This window comes from Micromesistius poutassou, assembly GCF_964030765.1.
Source record: "Micromesistius poutassou genome assembly, chromosome: 5".
Classification (NCBI taxonomy): Eukaryota; Metazoa; Chordata; class Actinopteri; order Gadiformes; family Gadidae; genus Micromesistius; species Micromesistius poutassou.
In genome coordinates, this window is record NC_140275.1 from 8,516,843 (window position 1) to 8,533,815 (window position 16,973).

At 51.0% G+C, this 16,973-nt stretch overlaps 2 protein-coding genes across 2 annotated transcripts; both read right to left on the reverse strand.

The window, feature by feature from the left end:
• Positions 1–1,977: 1,977 nt before the first annotated feature.
• On the reverse strand, positions 1,978–6,584 carry golph3a (golgi phosphoprotein 3a). Its single transcript, XM_084468771.1, has 4 exons — positions 6,060–6,584; positions 4,019–4,150; positions 3,455–3,569; positions 1,978–2,850 (listed from the first exon to the last, which is right to left on the reverse strand). Exons 1-4 carry the CDS (start codon positions 6,270–6,272, stop codon positions 2,426–2,428), a joined length of 885 nt encoding a protein of 294 aa, XP_084324897.1. The 5' UTR covers positions 6,273–6,584; the 3' UTR covers positions 1,978–2,425.
• Positions 6,585–7,581: 997 nt separating this feature from the next.
• On the reverse strand, positions 7,582–16,930 carry mtmr12 (myotubularin related protein 12). The gene is made up of 16 exons (XM_084467957.1): positions 16,765–16,930; positions 15,697–15,754; positions 15,150–15,289; positions 14,835–14,907; positions 14,555–14,691; positions 14,097–14,187; positions 13,739–13,862; positions 13,556–13,631; positions 13,237–13,340; positions 12,830–12,954; positions 12,097–12,175; positions 11,948–12,018; positions 11,398–11,567; positions 10,845–11,021; positions 10,070–10,228; positions 7,582–9,474 (listed from the first exon to the last, which is right to left on the reverse strand). Exons 1-16 carry the CDS (start codon positions 16,831–16,833, stop codon positions 8,860–8,862), a joined length of 2,268 nt encoding a protein of 755 aa, XP_084324083.1. The 5' UTR covers positions 16,834–16,930; the 3' UTR covers positions 7,582–8,859.
• Between the last annotated feature and the right edge of the window lie 43 nt (positions 16,931–16,973).

The following is a 16,973-nucleotide window of genomic DNA, read 5'->3' on the forward strand; positions in this document are numbered from 1 at the left end:
TGTTCATTTGTAGACGTGTTCTATGAAGATACAAAGAAGGCCTATAGATACACTTTTCATTCATATATGTTACTACAGAACAGTAGGCCAACATGTAGATACTACAAACTATTAATTCATATGTGTTTAGGAGTTCTACTTAAGTAGTCCCACCGATACATACTACTCATATTTGTATATCTTCTACATTGGTGAGCGCAGTCAAAGAAGCCGTTTCCCCCCTGAAGCTCTCGCGCCCCCTACTGGTCTAACGGGGACGTGTCCCTCCAGTGGACAACACGGTGCGTTACACTCTGGCGCCCCCTACCGGTCTAACGGGGACGTGTCCCTCCAGCGGACAACACGGTGCGTTACACTCTGGCGCCCCCTACCGGTCTAACGGGACGTGTCTCTGGCGGACAACACGGTGCGTTATGGTGCCTTCTATTTGTCTCGTAATCGCGACTTGCAGCTCGGGTGTGACGTCACATCCGTCTCGTAAAACGAGTGACCCCGGGTTTTTCGTTCTATTTGGCACACAACAAGACGAGTCGGAGCTCTGCTTTCTGCTCAAGAATCGGCATTGTTGTCATAGCAACATGGAGCGTCTCTAGCCAATTTCAGCGGCACAAGCTACAAAATAGGCGGTATTTAACACATAATAAGACTGTAACGACATGCCTATATACAGCCTGTATACAGTGCTATGTGTACGACTTCTTCATTGGTTACAACAAAAACACAAGTGCTTAAAATAGTAGAAAACCACAATGTTTACTACATGTGATGCTCGGAGTAGCCATCTTTGTTACTGAACTCGGGGTCCTCTGAGTTCAGACGAGTTGACGAGTCGTATTACGACGAATATTGTTAACAAAACACTTGTTTCAAGAAGCATTAATCTTTGTGATATTAATCTGCATGTTTTGTAAAATTAACCATGTCTTATTGTGTATTCTTATTGTTCGATTTTTCCCACTTGAACAGCTGCTGTGGAACTTAACTGATACATAAAAAGTGTTTTTTTGTTGCTTAGTGACACCATCTCTCAACTGTTGAATCACTTAAACTTCACTTCACTTCATTAAATGTATTTAAGTGTTTACATCCGTCATCAGTAAGGCTGTGAACCAAACAAACTTAAAGAAACATTAAAGCAACAATAGGATTAGGCACTTTCAATCTTACTTTATTTTTTTCTTATGGTATAAGAAAGAAAAACATTCTCTCTCTCTCTCTCTCTCTCTCTCTCTCTCTCTCTCTCTCTCTCTCTCTCTCTCTCTCTCTCTCTCTCTCTCTCTCTCTCTCTCTCTCTCTCTCTCTCTCTCTCTCTCTCTCTCTCTCTCTCTCTCTCTCTCTCTCTCTCTCTCTCTCCCAGAGAAAATAAAAAAACAAAAGATGTCACGTTTAGAGACCTCAGCGGTGGCGCCAGAGGTCCCGCGTACGGTGGCGGCCTCTAGTGGCCACCGCTGAGATTGTCACCGTGACAGCCAAGCCAACTGAGACAATTAGGAAACCAAAATACTCAATGAGAAATAAGGAATGTAACAAGAAACCAAACATGTCTTCCTTCTCACCTGATCGGCGCCATACTTAAAAGGGAGTAGGCGAATATCCACCAATCAAACCACTCTGATATCCTGGTGTGACATCACCTGGTCCTAAATAGCTCTCTGATTGGCTGATCCACGCGGTGGCCTGGGGGGGGGGGGGGGCGGGGGTTGTAGTGTGGCCATGTTGGGACAAACTGAACACAACGGTCGCATGCTTCAGATCAGGTTGGCGCCGGATCGCACCGCAAAATGTCTTATCGGCCAATTAGCCAATCAACGGTGACGTTCTGTTCTGAAGATTAGTTTGTTTGTTTTCCAGACGACCGGCAACTGAGAGGAGAGAGGAGAGAGGAGAGAGGAGAGAGGAGAAGAGAGAGGAGAGAGGAGAGGAGAGAGGAGAGAGGAGAGCAGAGAGGAGAAAGGAGAGAGGAGAAAGGAGAGAGGAGAGGAGAGGAGAGGAGAGAGGAGAGAGGACAGAGGAGAGGAGAGAGGAGAGAGGAGAGGAGAGAGGAGAGGAGAGAGGAGAGAGGAGAGAGGAGAGAGGAGAGAGGAGAGGAGAGAGGGGAGAGGAGAGGAGTGAGGAGAGAGGAGAGGACAGAGGAGAGAGGAGAGAGGAGAGGAGAGAGGAGACGTCTGGACAAACAAGAGGACTCTTATCTACAAGCAGGAAGAAAAGAAGACGAAGGGGAAGCAGCCGGGCTAGATCTAGTCTAGATCTAGTCTAGATCTGGACCTGGATCTAGTCTAGATCTGCGGCCTCCCGTCCCTTCGCCCCCGGGGGAGGGGGGGGGGACGTTGTTGGGTCGGAGTTGTCTCCAGTCTGTTAAGTCACTGCGGTGCAGCCAATAGGATGCCCCCCCCGGGGGGGACGCCCCCCCCCCCCCCCCCCGCGGTCACTTGGTGAAGGCGGCCACCACGGCCCACAGCAGCTCGTTGGCCTGCGGCTTCAGGCTCTCGCCCTCGGGCTCCAGGTCCAGCAGCGAGCGCACGCGCTTCATGGCCAGGTCATACTGCTCGTCCAGCAGCGGCGCGAAGGCGTTCTCCAGCACGTCCGACGAGTGTGCCAGGAAGATGAGCGCCAGCAGCCGGCGGTCCATGCGCTGCGGGTCGTTGACCCAGCGGTCCAGCACCGCCTCCTGCACCTTCTTGATCAGCCGCTGCTTGATGGTGTTGTTGGTGAGCGGGTGGGTGGTCATGTCGAACAGCAGGAAGTTCTGCTTCTCCGTGGTCAGCACGCCCTTCTCCACCAGGTTCTTGGCCAGCCGCTCGCGCACGTTCCTCAGCTGGTAGTGCAGCTTCAGCGGGTTCCAGGTCTCCCCTGGAGAGGAGAGACCCCCCACAACACAACGGCTCAGAACACAGTGAAGACCACCGGGTCTCCCCTGGAGACACAACAGAGCTGAGAGCTAACGGAGCTAACAGAGCTAAAGGAGCTAACAGAGCTAACGGAGCTAACAGAGCTAAAGGAGCTAACGGAGCTAACAGAGCTAAGAGCTAACAGAGCTAAGAGCTAACAGAGCTGAGAGCTAACGGAGCTAACAGAGCTAACAGAGCTAAGAGAGGTAACAGAGGTAACGGAGCTAAGAGAGCTAACAGAGCTAACAGAGATAAGAGAGCTAAGAGCTAACAGAGCTAAAGGAGCTAACAGAGCTAACAGAGCTAAAGGAGCTAACAGAGCTAAGAGAGGTAACGGAGCTAACAGAGCTAAGCGAGGTAATGGAGCTAAAGGAGCTAACAGAGCTAAAGGAGCTAACAGAGCTAAAGGAGCTAACAGAGCTAAGAGAGGTAACGGAGTTAAGGAGCTAAAGGAGCTACAGGAGCTAAAGGGGCTAACAGAGCTAACGGAGCTAAGAGCGGTAACAGAGGTAACGGAGCTAAAGGAGCTAAAGGAGCTACAGGAGCTAAAGGGGCTAGCTACCCACCGCTGAGCAGCTCGATCCAGCTCTGCACCGTCTCCGGCGGCTGCGTCTCCTTCACGTGCTTCAGAGCCTCGTCCAGCAGAACGTCTCCGGTCGGAGCGTCAGACTTACAGATCACCTGCAGGACCACCGGAGGACAAGGTTACAGACCAGACCCTGAGGGGTGGACCAGACCTAGAGGGGTGGACCTAGGGGACCAGACCCTAGAGGACCAGACCCTGAGGGGTGGACCTAGAGGACCTGACCTAGAGGGGTGGACCTAGAGGACCAGACCTAGAGGACCAGACCCTGAGGGGTGGACCTAGAGGACCAGACCCTAGAGGACCAGACCCTGAGGGGTGGACCTAGAGGACCAGACCTAGAGGGGTGGACCTAGAGGACCAGACCTAGAGGACCAGACCCTGAGGGGTGGACCTAGAGGACCAGACCTAAAGGACCAGACCCTAAAGGACCAGACCCTAGAGGACCAGACCTAGAGGACCAGACCTAGAGGGGTGGACCAGATCTAGAGGACCAGACCCTGAGGACCAGACCTAGAGGGGTGGACCAGACCCAGAAGAGCCTCACCTTCCTGGCCAGCAGACTCTTGCGTCTCATGCCGCAGGCGTCCAGCTGCAGCCGCCCGCGCAGCGCTAGCTCGATGAGCATGCAGCCGCGCAGCCCGGACGAGATGCAGTCGTTCCAGAAGGAGGTGTAGCCCTGCAGCACAGACACGTCATTAAACCAGACGGCCCCTGGTGGACTGTCACCTGTCCCCCGCTGAGACCCTCCGTTCAGACATCAGCAGGTCCAGCATGACGCTACCAGAAGACTTTAAATGATGACCTTCATAAGCTGGCTCATCGTAACGGTGAGGAGTTTGTTGATAGACTTGAGTTGTTTTATTTGTTATGTTTCATTGGGACTTTTAAAAATAATTGTTTTATATATAGTTTTTTCTTGTATATGTTACTTTTATTATAATCGATCCACACTTCTACAATGTTTACTACAAGTTGAGAACCTCATCTCCATGTTTGTAGTTCTGGTGGCACTGAGCCAAGTCAAACAGCAACACACCTCAGTCGACTTCATTACCACTCCTCTAAAGACATCACCTCACTCCCTCTAAACACACCACCTCACTCCCTCTACACACACCACCTCACTCCTCTAAAGACATCACTACACCACCTCACTCCTCTAAAGACATCACTTCGCTTGATCCAACACACCACCTCACTCCCTCTACACACACCACCTCACTCCCTCTACACACCACCTCACTCCCTCTAAACACACCACCTCACTCCCTCTACACACCACCTCACTCCCTCTAAACACACCACCTCACTCCCTCTACACACCACCTCACTCCCTCTAAACACCACCTCACTCCCTCCAAAGACAGCACCTCACTCCCGCCCTACACCACCTCACTCCCTCCAACACACCAGCTCACTCTTTCCAAACACACCACACCCGGCTCAATGAAAGACTGATTCACACTGAGGAGGCGTCATGCTGTTTGTACTGGCTCTGAGTACATCTCCCTCGCCCCTGGAGGTCCACATGAGTACAGGGCTTCTTCTCCACACAGAGACCATGGGCTCTCTACATGGTGGGACTCATGGATTCATGGACATACTGTACAGCCAATATCTCAGACCGAGTCAGAATTACTGTTATGTTGACCAGGCGATCAAAGGAATGAAGATCAACACAGGAAACTGCTGAACTTTCAATCTCTGGCTGGATAATGAAAGTCCCAGCTGGTCCAGTGTATCTCATATCAACACAGAGAGGAGGTGAACCGAGAGGAGGTGAACACAGGAGGAGAGAGGAGGTGAACAGAGAGGAAGTGAACACAGAGGAGAGAGGAGGGGAGGACAGAGGAGGTGAACAGAGAGGAGGTGTCATAGTTGGGTGGTTTCTAAACGCAGATCTAATGCGGTCTCTAGTACATTATGTACAGCTTCTGCCCACCAGCTTGCATTTTTAATGAAATTAAGGAAACAAGAGATTTCCAAACGACAAAGAGAACCTGGACACATTAAGATGTTTGACCCGTTTTACATGAACTGATCGAGAAGGTCTCAGAATATGTTTCTGAAACTTTCTGAAAAAACCACCAGCTAAAATGAACTCAACTTATACTAAATATCTTTGGGTGGTTGTGAAATAACTCATAACTCAAATCATGAACACACCAAAAAATACATATTTTTTTGGGTCTGTTTATTACTTTGGATCAAATGGTTTTCATCCACATTTCCCTGTCAAGTCTGCAGTATCCTGTTACTATATATGCACTAAAGATACATACATACATATGTGTATAATATATACATACATACATACATATATAAACATATACATATATAATATGTAAATATATATATATAAATAAGATAATAAACTTACTGGATACTTACTAGAGATGTGCATAGGTCTAATTTAATTAACCCAGTTTAAGGAATATGTTGATCAAAGGGTTTATAGTGCATTATTGTCGGCCTGTGACACGATGGAGAGATGCTATGTTAACCTGGAGGAACAACAACCTGTACGTCGTGGGGAGTTTTCGCTAATAAAATGCTGTTGAGAGAAACGAAAACAGCCGGTTCACCTCCCGGTCCTTCAGGCCGAGCAGCAGCACCTCCTCCATCAGGGTCAGCCGCGTCTCTTTCGAGTCCCCCTGCTCGTCGTCCTCCGGCTCATCTCCGCGGCGCGGCTCGGGCTCCTCCCCGGCGGAGGGCTTGTCCTTGTCGGCCGCGGCGCTACGCGACGCCTCGGTCCGGCGCTGCACCAGGCCCGAGCTCCGCTGACTCAGGGAAGTCATGTCTTATAAAAAACAACAACAACACACACACCAGCAAGCTCGCCACAAAACGACTACAAATCAAACCTCTCGGACTCGTGTGCCCGAGACTAAGCACTCGACCGACCCCGCTGATACATATAGCAGCTCGGCCAGCCGTTGTCCTGTCCGCTAGCAGCCCGGGTTACTGTGTGTTTACCACCGAGGATCCAATATGGCGCCGGCCGCTGACGGAGCGGTGGATGTGGCACCGAGGTGGGCCAGCCTCCCGTAGGCCTACAGACTCACCGAGGTGGGCCAGCCTCCCGTAGGCCTACAGACTCACCGAGGTGGGCCAGCCACCCGTAGGCCTACAGACTCACCGAGGTGGGCCAGCCTACTGTAGGCCTAAAAACCTACTGAGTTGGGCCAGCCTCCTGTAGGCCTACAGATTCACCGAGGTGGGCCAGCCTCCTGTAGGCCTACAGACTCACCGAGGTGGGCCAGCCTACTGTAGGCCTAAAAACCTACTGAGTTGGGCCAGCCTCCTGTAGGCCTAGATTCACCGAGGTGGGCCAGCCTACTGTAGGCCTACAGACTCACCGAGGTGGACCAGCCTACTGTAGGCCTACAGACTCACCGAGGTGGACCAGCCTACTGTAGGCCTACAGACTCACCGAGGTGGGCCAGCCTACTGTAGGTCTACAGACTCACCGAAGTGGGCCAGCCTCCCGTAGGTCTACAGACTCACCGAGGTGGGCCAGCCTCCCGTAGGCCTACAGACTCACCGAGGTGGGCCAGCCTACTGTAGGCCTACATCATCCCAGCAGGTATGTACCAGGTAGGCATCTCCCCTAGTAACAATGGTTTGCCATTATAGTAACATTATAGTTTTGTATACATTAGTTTCTAGTACTTTTAAAGCGTCTCTGAAAATATATATTTTCCCAAACAACCTTTTATGTATAATTTTTTGGTCTTTGTGATTACATTTATTTTGCTACTCCATAACTATCACTCTTTAACCTACTCATTAACTAACCATCATTCCTTAACCTACTCATTACCTAACCATCAGTCCATAACCTAATCCTTAACCATCAGTCCTTAACCTACCACTCATTAACTAACCATCAGTCCTTAACACGGCTCATGGAGGCTAATGAAACTCATACTAATACTCATACTAATTTAAAGGTAATCTTTAATAATTGATTAGTCGACTATTGTCTCTTCATAAATATAATTTTAGTGATTTCATAATACATTAAGTACACTATTCAAACCTTGGTGGGATTAGTTGAGTCATCATTAAGTTAAATTATCATTGACCAGAGGAGAGCTGGGATAAAGAACTTTATTTAATATGCAAGCAGATCTGAGATCCTGATCTACAGTCTTTGTCTTTAAAGGCGTGTCAGTGCTAAGGCAGGTTAGAAGATCACTAAAGCTTAAACATCAGTAGTGGAAACAAAGCTTATAAAAGGACATTGAGCATCTGCTAAGGCAGCTTCCAGTCCAGGACCAACACATGTTGGAACGTCTCTAGATAACGTCACTGAGTGTGTGCAGCAATCATCCATATAATAATGACCTCAGTAGTATAAGGCATTTGGTCTCCATCAGGGAGTTCACAGCTCCGGAGATCACTCTCACCTCCTTCTGATCTAATGTTCAAATGATTCATGTCCTAATGACTCAATGATTTCATGTTGTAACGACTCCATGATTTCATGTTGTAATGACTCCATGATTTCATGTTGTAATGACTCCATGATTCCATGTTGTAATGACTCCATGATCCCATGTTGTAATGACTCCATGATCTTGTTCTAACGAGGACTTACAGAAGGGGATCCTTTAAGCCACGGTGAAGTCGTGTGCAGAATACATTTCAGAAAACAAAAAGAACATCAACACTGTAGGAATGTACAAATACAAAAACACTTTTGTAAAATAAAGAATTATGTGAAACAAATATACAGATCTTTGGAAGAGAAATGACTTTGAAATGGTTTGTTAATTAAATGGAATGTGTATAGGTTGAAGGTGACTAATGCATTCTAACTGGTGCTAGCACTGGTACTGGTGCTATAATAATAATAATAATAATATATATTCAGACACGTTTCCCAAAGCAAACACACAAACCTGTGAGTGAGGTTCAACAAGGTCCTCTCCCCGCCACCAGGTGGCACTGCAGACAGGCAGACAGACACAGACACAACGACAAACCAATCACCGGAAACCTCTGAAGTCAATAGAAAACCCTTACATCCTGGCTTAGTTTGTTAGTTAGGTTAAAATCCCAGACACACAGTATTGGCTATGGATCCTGGTGGATAACGGCGGTATTGCTCTCTTGGCTCTAATGCATAGATCAGCCGGGCCCCAGGGTCCGCAGACTGGAGGCCACGCCTTCGACTCGCAGGCAGCGTTAAGCAGCCAATAGAAAACAGTTCATCCAATGCTTCTGTCCCTGAGGCTTTCATGCTAATGTTCTTCCTAAATGAAAGGTTACTCTTCAAACAGTTTGTCGTCTGATGGTGTCTCCTGGGTGACCAGAGATCAGCGCCTCTGAACCTGAGCCCCGCGGGCCGGTCCTCCAGCTCTGACCCCGGGGCGGCGGTCAGACCACGGACCCCACGTTGTCCAGGTCCTCCGTGCCCTCCCCCAGCCCCCCGGACGGCCCCAGGCCGTGGAGCAGGCTGTCGGGGATGGAGGGCTTGTAGGAGGAGCTGCTCCTCATAGCACTGAAGGGGAACGAGGAGGACAGGCGGACCAGGGGCCCCGCGGCCGCCCCCCTGGAGGCTCTGGTCCTCTGGGACGGCCGGGCGGTGGCGGCGGCCGGCGGGCCGGCCGCGGCGCCGCCCCGGTGGTCGAGCTCCCGGCGCAGCGCCCTCACCTCCTCCAGGAGGCCGTACACCCTGCTGAGGACGGTGACCAGGCCGCCGCCGAAGATCTGCACCTCCTGCACCCAGCGCAGGTAGCGCTGCATCCACAGCCGCAGCCAGGGCCCGTCCACGCAGGGCAGCAGCAGGCCGTGGTAGTCCAGCGGCCGGCCCTGCCAGGCCTGGTAGAAGTCCCGGGAGGAGGAGGAGGAGCCGGGCTCCGGGGACAGCATCCAGCGGCTCAGCCTCTTCACGCGCAGGATCTTCTTCAGGCTGTCCGCCTCGTCCTTGAAGAAGCCCCTCTTAGGGGACAGCTTCAGCCCCGAGCCGGGCAGGGACAGATGCCTCTGGTGCTGAGGAGAGACACAGGGGGTCAGCCCGGGGGCCCAGGGGCCCTCGAGACAGAGGGGGTCAACCCGGGGACCCAGGGGCCCTCGAGACAGAGGGGGTCAGCCCGGGGACCCAGGGGCCCTCGAGACAGAGGGGGTCAGCCCGGGGACCCAGGGGCCCTCGAGACACCAGGGGGTCAGCCCGGGGACCCAGGGGCCCTCGAGACACCAGGGGGTCAGCCCGGGGACCCAGGGGCCCTCGAGACAGAGGGGGTCAGCCTGGGGGCCCAGGGGCCCTCGAGACACCAGGGGGTCAGCCCGGGGACCCAGGGGCCCTCGAGACACAGGGGGTCAGCCCGGGGGCCCAGGGGCCCTCGAGACACCAGGGGGTCAGCCCGGGGACCCAGGGGCCCTCGAGACACAGGGGGTCAGCCCGGGGGCCCAGGGGCCCTCGAGACAGAGGGGGTCAGCCCAGGGGCCCTTTTGAAATGTGCCATGAAGGACACGTCAACAAAGTGGAAATCCCCAACGCCAACATGGGGCAGAGGACTCCATACGTTAATCATTACCTTTGACAGATGGTAATGGGCAGGATAATGCCAGCTGACGGTGGTGTCACCTTGTGTATCTGGGACCTCTGAGAGGCCCGCTGCGTGCGGCTCCTCTCGGTGTACAGAGGGTTGGTGAAGAGCTCCTGGGCCTTGCAGTCGAACTGGACCGACCAATCCCAGGCCACGGGACACCGCCGCACGCTGCAAGGGGAGTGGGGAGACTCCGCCTACAACACAAGGGAGGGAGGAGCTAACACACGCTAACACACGGCAGGGAGGAGCTAACACACGCTAACGCGGCAGGGAGGAGCTAACACACGGCAGGGAGGAGCTAACACACGCTAACACACGCTAACGCGGCAGGGAGGAGCTAACACGCTAACACACGCTAACGCGGCAGGGAGGAGCTAACACACGCTAACACACGGCAGGGAGGAGCTAACACACGCTAACACGGCAGGGAGGAGCTAACACACGCTAACACATCAGGGAGGAGCTAACACGCAAACACACGGCAGGGAGGAGCTAACACACGGCAGGAAGGAGCTAACACACGGCAGGGAGGAGCTAACACACACTAACACGGCAGGGAGGAGCTAACACACGTCATGTGTAGGTGAAGGTGGTGTAATAATGGGTGGTGTAATAACAGGGTTGTGTAGGTGAAGGTGGTGTAATAACAGGTGGTGTAATAACAGTGTTCTGCAGGTGAAGGTGGTGTAATAACAGGGTTGTGTAGGTGAAGGTGGTGTAATAACGGGTGGTGTAATAACAGGGTTGTGTAGGTGAAGGTGGTGTAATAACGGGTGGTGTAATAAGCGTAGTGTAGCCATGTCGCTCCACCTGGGTGAAGGTGTGGCGGTGGTACTGGGAGTTGAAGAGGAAGGTGGAGAACACAGGGAGGTGGAGGCTGTCTGACAGCACCGTCAGGTAGGTCTCAGTGAACTGGAAGGAGGGGCCGTACTGGGACACGAGCACCATCACACACTCCAGGAAGAGGAGGAACACTGGAGACACCTCCTGGGGAGAGAGGGGGGAGAGGGGGAGGGAGAGAGGGAGACAGAGAGGGGGAGAGAGGAGGAGAGATAGGGGAGAGAGGGAGGCAGAGAGGGGGGAGAGAGAGAGACAGAGAGGGAGACAGACAGGTCGTTGTGTTCATGTCTCTAGTGTGGCTGAGTTATGTTGTAGTGTTGGTGAAAAAGTCAAGGTCTTTAAACATATTTACGTTTAGGTAATGACATCACCATGCTAATGAGGTAATGAGATCACCCTGGTAATGAGGTATGCCATCATCCTGGTAATGAGGTAATGGCATCACCATGGTAATGAGGTAATGACATCACCCTGGTAATGAGGTAATGACATCCCTCTGGTAATGAGGTAATGACTGGTCTACCTCCTTGTCCTTGAGGTGCAGCTGGTTGAGGCGGTCCAGGAAGCGGTGCCCCCCCGCCACCCACTCCTTCTGGACCAGGCTCTGGAAGCCCGGCAGCGAGCGGTAGAACGGGTCCAGCATCAGCTGGGCCAGGCTGGAGATCACACAGCACAGGTCGGAGCCGCCCTCCTCTGGGGAGCAGCACCGTGATACCACGTAGCTTTGGTTAGCATCACCACGTAGCTTTGGTTAGCATCACCACGTAGCTTTGGTTAGCATCACCATATACCACGTAGCTTTGGTTAGCATCACCACGTAGCTTTGGTAAGCATCACCACGTAGCTTTGGTTAGCATCACCATATACCACGTAGCTTTGGTTAGCATCACCATGATACCACGCAGCTTCGTTTAGCATCACCACGTAGCATCGTTTTAGTTTTATTATTAGTCCAGGTTGTAGTTTTATTGTTAGTCCAGGTTGTAGTTTTATTATTAGTCCAGGTTGTAGTTTTATTATTAGTCCAGGTTGTAGTTTTAACAATAGTCCAGTAGGAGATTTGAATGACATACCCATGATTAGGACGTTGGCATTTTCCTTCTCCAAACACTCCACCACCTCCATGGCCTTCTGCAGACACTGCCTGGGGTTCACCACAAACATTAGCATCCTAACACCACAGGTCAAAGGTCAGGGTTCAACTGATACACAACGAGGTCACCTGATGATGTCCAACCAGCCACAGCTGTCCAGTGAGGACAACCACTTCACATCAGAGACCCAGAAGTCTGTTGTGTTTTCTGTGTGGGCAAAGAAGAGAACAACACGTCACAACCTCACGTTGTGGTGTGAGTGATCAGCCGTTAAAAGCTGTTTAGAAGATCCGCCTCTTCTGACATCACAGGTGGGCGTGTCCACCTAGATGTGTGCTGGATAGACCAGTCCACCAGCCTACCCGGTGGACCGTAGCAAACGCTGCTCATCTGTCCGTCACACATCTAGGTGGACACGCCCACCTGTGATGTCAGAAGAGGCAGATTTTCAAAACGGCTCGTAACGGCTAATGACACTCACACCTGGCGGTATAATATGTCACCTTTTAAAGAAAGACATTTGATCAATGACTTTTTGCACTACCACCAATTAAACAAAACCCTCGCCTTGCATTTCAGATTAATATGGCTGCATTGTACTCTCTCTATCTGGTTGACTGGTTCCCCAGTCTGCATTGTACTCTCTCTATCTGGTTGACTGGTTCCCCAGTCTGCATTGTACTCTCTCTCTGGTTGACTGGTTCCTCAGGCTGCATTGTACTCTCTCTATCTGGTTGACTGGTTCCTAGGGCTGCACTCTCTCCAGCTGGTTTCCATTGCGGTGCAGACCTTGCTTCGACTCTCCTCAGCCTCACTACGTTGGCTAAAAGACGCATGCATTCCATTGGCTTTCCCACTGACCAATGAGGAAGAAGTGTTTGAACTTGTTGTAGGCGAGCTGGATCTCTGCGACGGAGGGCAGCGTGTCTGAGAGGTCTTCAGTCTTCACCGAGAACAGGTAGTTATGAGCCACCGCCGTCAACATCCTGCACACAGGAGCATTGTGACCCGACAGGACACTACCGCCACTTCCTTCCTGACCACTTCCTGTTTCACATATGCTGTATGACAACATATGACCACCTAGCACACCCAGAACAATCCGCCCACGGCGACGAGTCCTTGTGGCGACCAGAGCTTCTCCAGATCAACAACATGAATGAGGTTATGACCAAGCTGTGGTTAGGGTTAGTGGTGAGGTTAGTGTAGTGTTGAGGTAGGGTTAGTGGTGGGGATAGTGTAGGGCTAGTGGTAGGGATTGATCTCACTTTTCCATGTAGGCCTGTGCGACAGAGTCCTCTTGCAGGAGAGTGGCGGGCAACGAGGAGGTCTTGAAGAGAGCACAGCCGCTAGGGTGGGACCAGCACCACATCTGGAATCACAGAACCACATCTGGAACCAACAGAACCATCTTGTTCCCCAACAAGAACCATCCCCTGACCACAGCTACAGAACGCTGAAGCGTTCCTCAGGAGAACCTGACCACAACTACTAGATAACATGGGTTAATGCCTAGATAACATGAGTTAATAGATAACATGAGTTAATGATGAGCAGGTCATTAAGGAGACCACCAGGGGGTCTTACTGGAAGGCCGTGGCCCTGGAAGGGGTTGAGGTCGGCTTCAGAGACGTTTGAAGGGACGATGAAGAACTGAGGCAGGCTGCAGGGGAGAGTAATGAACCTTCCTCATCATCTTGGAAGATAATAATATCTTTCTAGTATAATCCTGGTTTTAATATGAAAGAGGCGCATGTTTCAGATGCTCACCGGGGTGAAAGGTCAAACTGTGCGTTCTCAGCGACCAATCGGCAGGCTCCCCTGAGGCGGGCCATGTCCTGGGCCCAGTCGTCCAGAACCTCGAACATCAACGTCCTCTGCTGCCTCTTCATCTCTGAAACAAAACACCAACACCTCCTCATAACACCTCCTCATAACACCTCATCTCTGAAACAAACACCAGCACCTCCTCATAACACCTCATCTCTGAAACAGTAACGCTCTGGAGGCCCAGAGGAGAATACAGCAGCCATAACCCTACTGTAACGCTCTGGAGGCCCAGAGGAGAATACAGCAGCCATAACCCTACTGTAACGCTCTGGAGGCCCAGAGGAGAGCTCTCACCCACCTGGGAAACTGTTGAGCTCACAGAAGGAGAAGGCGAACAGGTTCCTCAGAGACTTGGGCTCCAGGCAGTGGTGGGTGATGCCCTGGAAGATCTACGGGAGACACAGATACACACTGAGCACTGTTTAACACACACACACACACACACACATAAGATCACTCTATAACACACACACATAAGATCACTCTATAACACACACACATAAGATCACTCTATAACGCACACACATAAGATCACTCTATAACGCACACACATAAGATCACTCTATAACACACACACATAAGATCACTCTATAACACACACACATAAGATCACTCTATAACGCACACACACACACACAAAAAAAATGAAGTAGTAGTATCTGTAGTATGTAGTAGTGTAAAGTAGTATGTAGTAGTATTTAGTAGTATGTGTAGTGTAGTGTGTAGTAATACTGTAGTAGTAGTACGTGGTCCTACCCTCTTGGCCTCCTCCACCAGGCAGTAGGTCAGGGTGAACTGAAACACTCGCAGGTCTTTGCAGTGGATAACAAGTTTAGAGGGAATCTTATTCTTCACGATTCCTCCGGTGATCAACTTCCGCTTGTCTTCATACACTGGAAGCAGAGAGACGGGTTGACTACAGAGAGACGGGTTGACTACAGAGAGACAGGTTGACTACAGAGAGACGGGTTGCCTACAGAGAGACAGGTAGAGAGAGACAGGAGGCACTAGGAGACTTCCTGAGGTGCAGCCCTACCTCCATAGATGTTGTCCACACAGGCCAGGGGGATGTCGTTCTCTCCGTACAGTTTGTTCTTGAAGAGGTTCTCCTGCAAGAGGAGACATCAGCTGAGTTCTACCAACTCTAGTCTCAACTCTAGTCTCTAGAAGCACTCTGAACACGACTATTGAGCCTCAGGGAGAACCCTAATGAGGGTGGACGCTTCCTCCACCGCGTCATCCTGCTCACCCTTCAACATCTCTTCATTGGTTTCTGACATAAAGAGAGATATGTAGTACTAGAAACTAGAAGCTGTAAAACAGTTTCTAGAAGCTGCAGCAGACGTCTCACCAGTTCCTCGTTGGGGGCCTGGTCGCTGACGAATGCCACGCGGAAGTTGGTGCAGACGAGCGTCCCGAACAGGCCGTGTTGGGACACATCGTCCTGGGTGTAGCGCAGCACCTTGGAGGCACTGCAGAACACCACCTCCCCTACATAGCACGCACGTTACACACCACCCAACACCACCTCCCCTACACAGCACACAGGTTACACACCACACAACACCACCTCCCCTACACAACACACACGTTACACACCACCTCCCCTACACAACACACACGTTACACACCACCTCCCCTACACAGCACACACCTTACACACCACCTCCCCTACACAGCACACACGTTACACACCACCACACACCACCTCCCCTACACAACACACACGTTACACACCACCTCCCCTACACAGCACACACCTTACACACCCAACACCACCACCCTAGAAAACACCACTCAAGACCGCACAGGTCTGCAGAACCGAAAGATGAGCTTTTTCCCACGAGACTCAGGAGTCGAGCATTAAGTCGTAAGTCAGCGGTTAATAAAGTGTTTACCTGGCAGGAGGTTTGGCGTTCTGTCCTGCTTGCCAAAGTCTTTCTCTGCTTTGATTTCCTGAAACACAAACAGCACATAAATCACCTCAAACTCACTCACTCTGTCAATATTTAAAGACTGATGAGCAGCATTATTATTTAGAGTTTATTTGTTTAGCACAAATACAACATCTGTGCAAAGCGGGAGCGAAGCCTCTGCAGGCATGTACAGAGTTCCACGCCTAATTATGGAGTAGACTCCCTACTACTAAAATAAATAAACAGATTGTCTCTGAAATCCACTTTGATTAGGTGCAAGTGTGAAGAACAACATTGTTAATAACCGTGCACCATCTCCTCGTGCCTCCATCATGTGACCATTAAGACAGTAAAGTAACAGTAATGACTGACAGCAGAGTGGACTCGTGTGAGCCCTCACATGACACCTGTTAAGGTAGTCCTGCTCAACACAACAGTCCTGCACAATGAAGCACATTCCCACCAACTGTTGATTGTTGTGATAACACATGCAAGTGTGCTCCAACACATGTTAATGTGGTGATAACACATGTCAGTGTGGTCTAGGGTGTGATAACACATGTTAGTGTGGTCTAGGGTGTGATAACACATGTTAAAGTGGTCTAGGGTGTGATAACACATGTTAGTGTGGTCTAGGGTGTGATAACACATGTTAGTGTGGTCTAGGGTGTGATAACACATGTTAAAGTGGTCTAGGGTGTGATAACACATGTTAAAGTGGTCTAGGGTGTGATAATACATGTTAAAGTGGTCTAGGGTGTGGTGCTAACACATGTTAGTGTGGTCTAGGGTGTGGTGATAACACATGTTAGTGTGGTCTAGGGTGTGGTGATAACACATGTTAGTGTGGTCTAGGGTGTGGTGATAACACATGTTAGTGTGGTCTAGGCTGTGATAATAACATATGTTAGTGTGGTCTAGGCTGTGATAATAACACATGTTAGTGTGGTCTAGGCTGTGATAATAACACATGTTAGTGTGGTCTAGGCTGTGATAATAACACATGTTAGTGTCCGAGGCCCGGAAGCAGAGACGTGATGTTTGACTGACCTCCGGAATGACGTAAGAAACGAAGGAAGCTTTGGCCGCCTTCCCGCCGGTGGCGCCCAGCGCGGACATGTTGGCCCTCCCGCGGAACCCGAAGAACGAGAAGAACCCGAAGAACGTAAATAACGTAAAGAAGAACCCGAAGAGAAAGTGGAGAACCGCCTGACACCCGGACTGAACTTCCGGGGCCGCCTGCCGTTCCCTCACCCAGC

Bases quoted from the DNA above. Each gene is read 5' to 3' on its own strand.
- mtmr12 (XM_084467957.1), bottom strand. From the start codon at position 16,833: ATGTCCGCGCTGGGCGCCACCGGCGGGAAGGCGGCCAAAGCTTCCTTC. The intron at 14,908-15,149 runs GTGAGACGTCTG...CTCCTCTTGCAG, and splicing joins AGGCCCCCAACGAGGAACTG to GAGAACCTCTTCAAGAACAA. The intron at 13,341-13,555 runs GTAAGACCCCCT...CTGTGATTCCAG, and splicing joins TCCAGGGCCACGGCCTTCCA to ATGTGGTGCTGGTCCCACCC.
- golph3a (XM_084468771.1), bottom strand. From the start codon at position 6,272: ATGACTTCCCTGAGTCAGCGGAGCTCGGGCCTGGTGCAGCGCCGGACC. The intron at 3,570-4,018 runs GTGAGGCTCTTC...GTGGTCCTGCAG, and splicing joins AGAGTCTGCTGGCCAGGAAG to GTGATCTGTAAGTCTGACGC. The intron at 2,851-3,454 runs GTGGGTAGCTAG...TCTCCTCTCCAG, and splicing joins CTGGATCGAGCTGCTCAGCG to GGGAGACCTGGAACCCGCTG.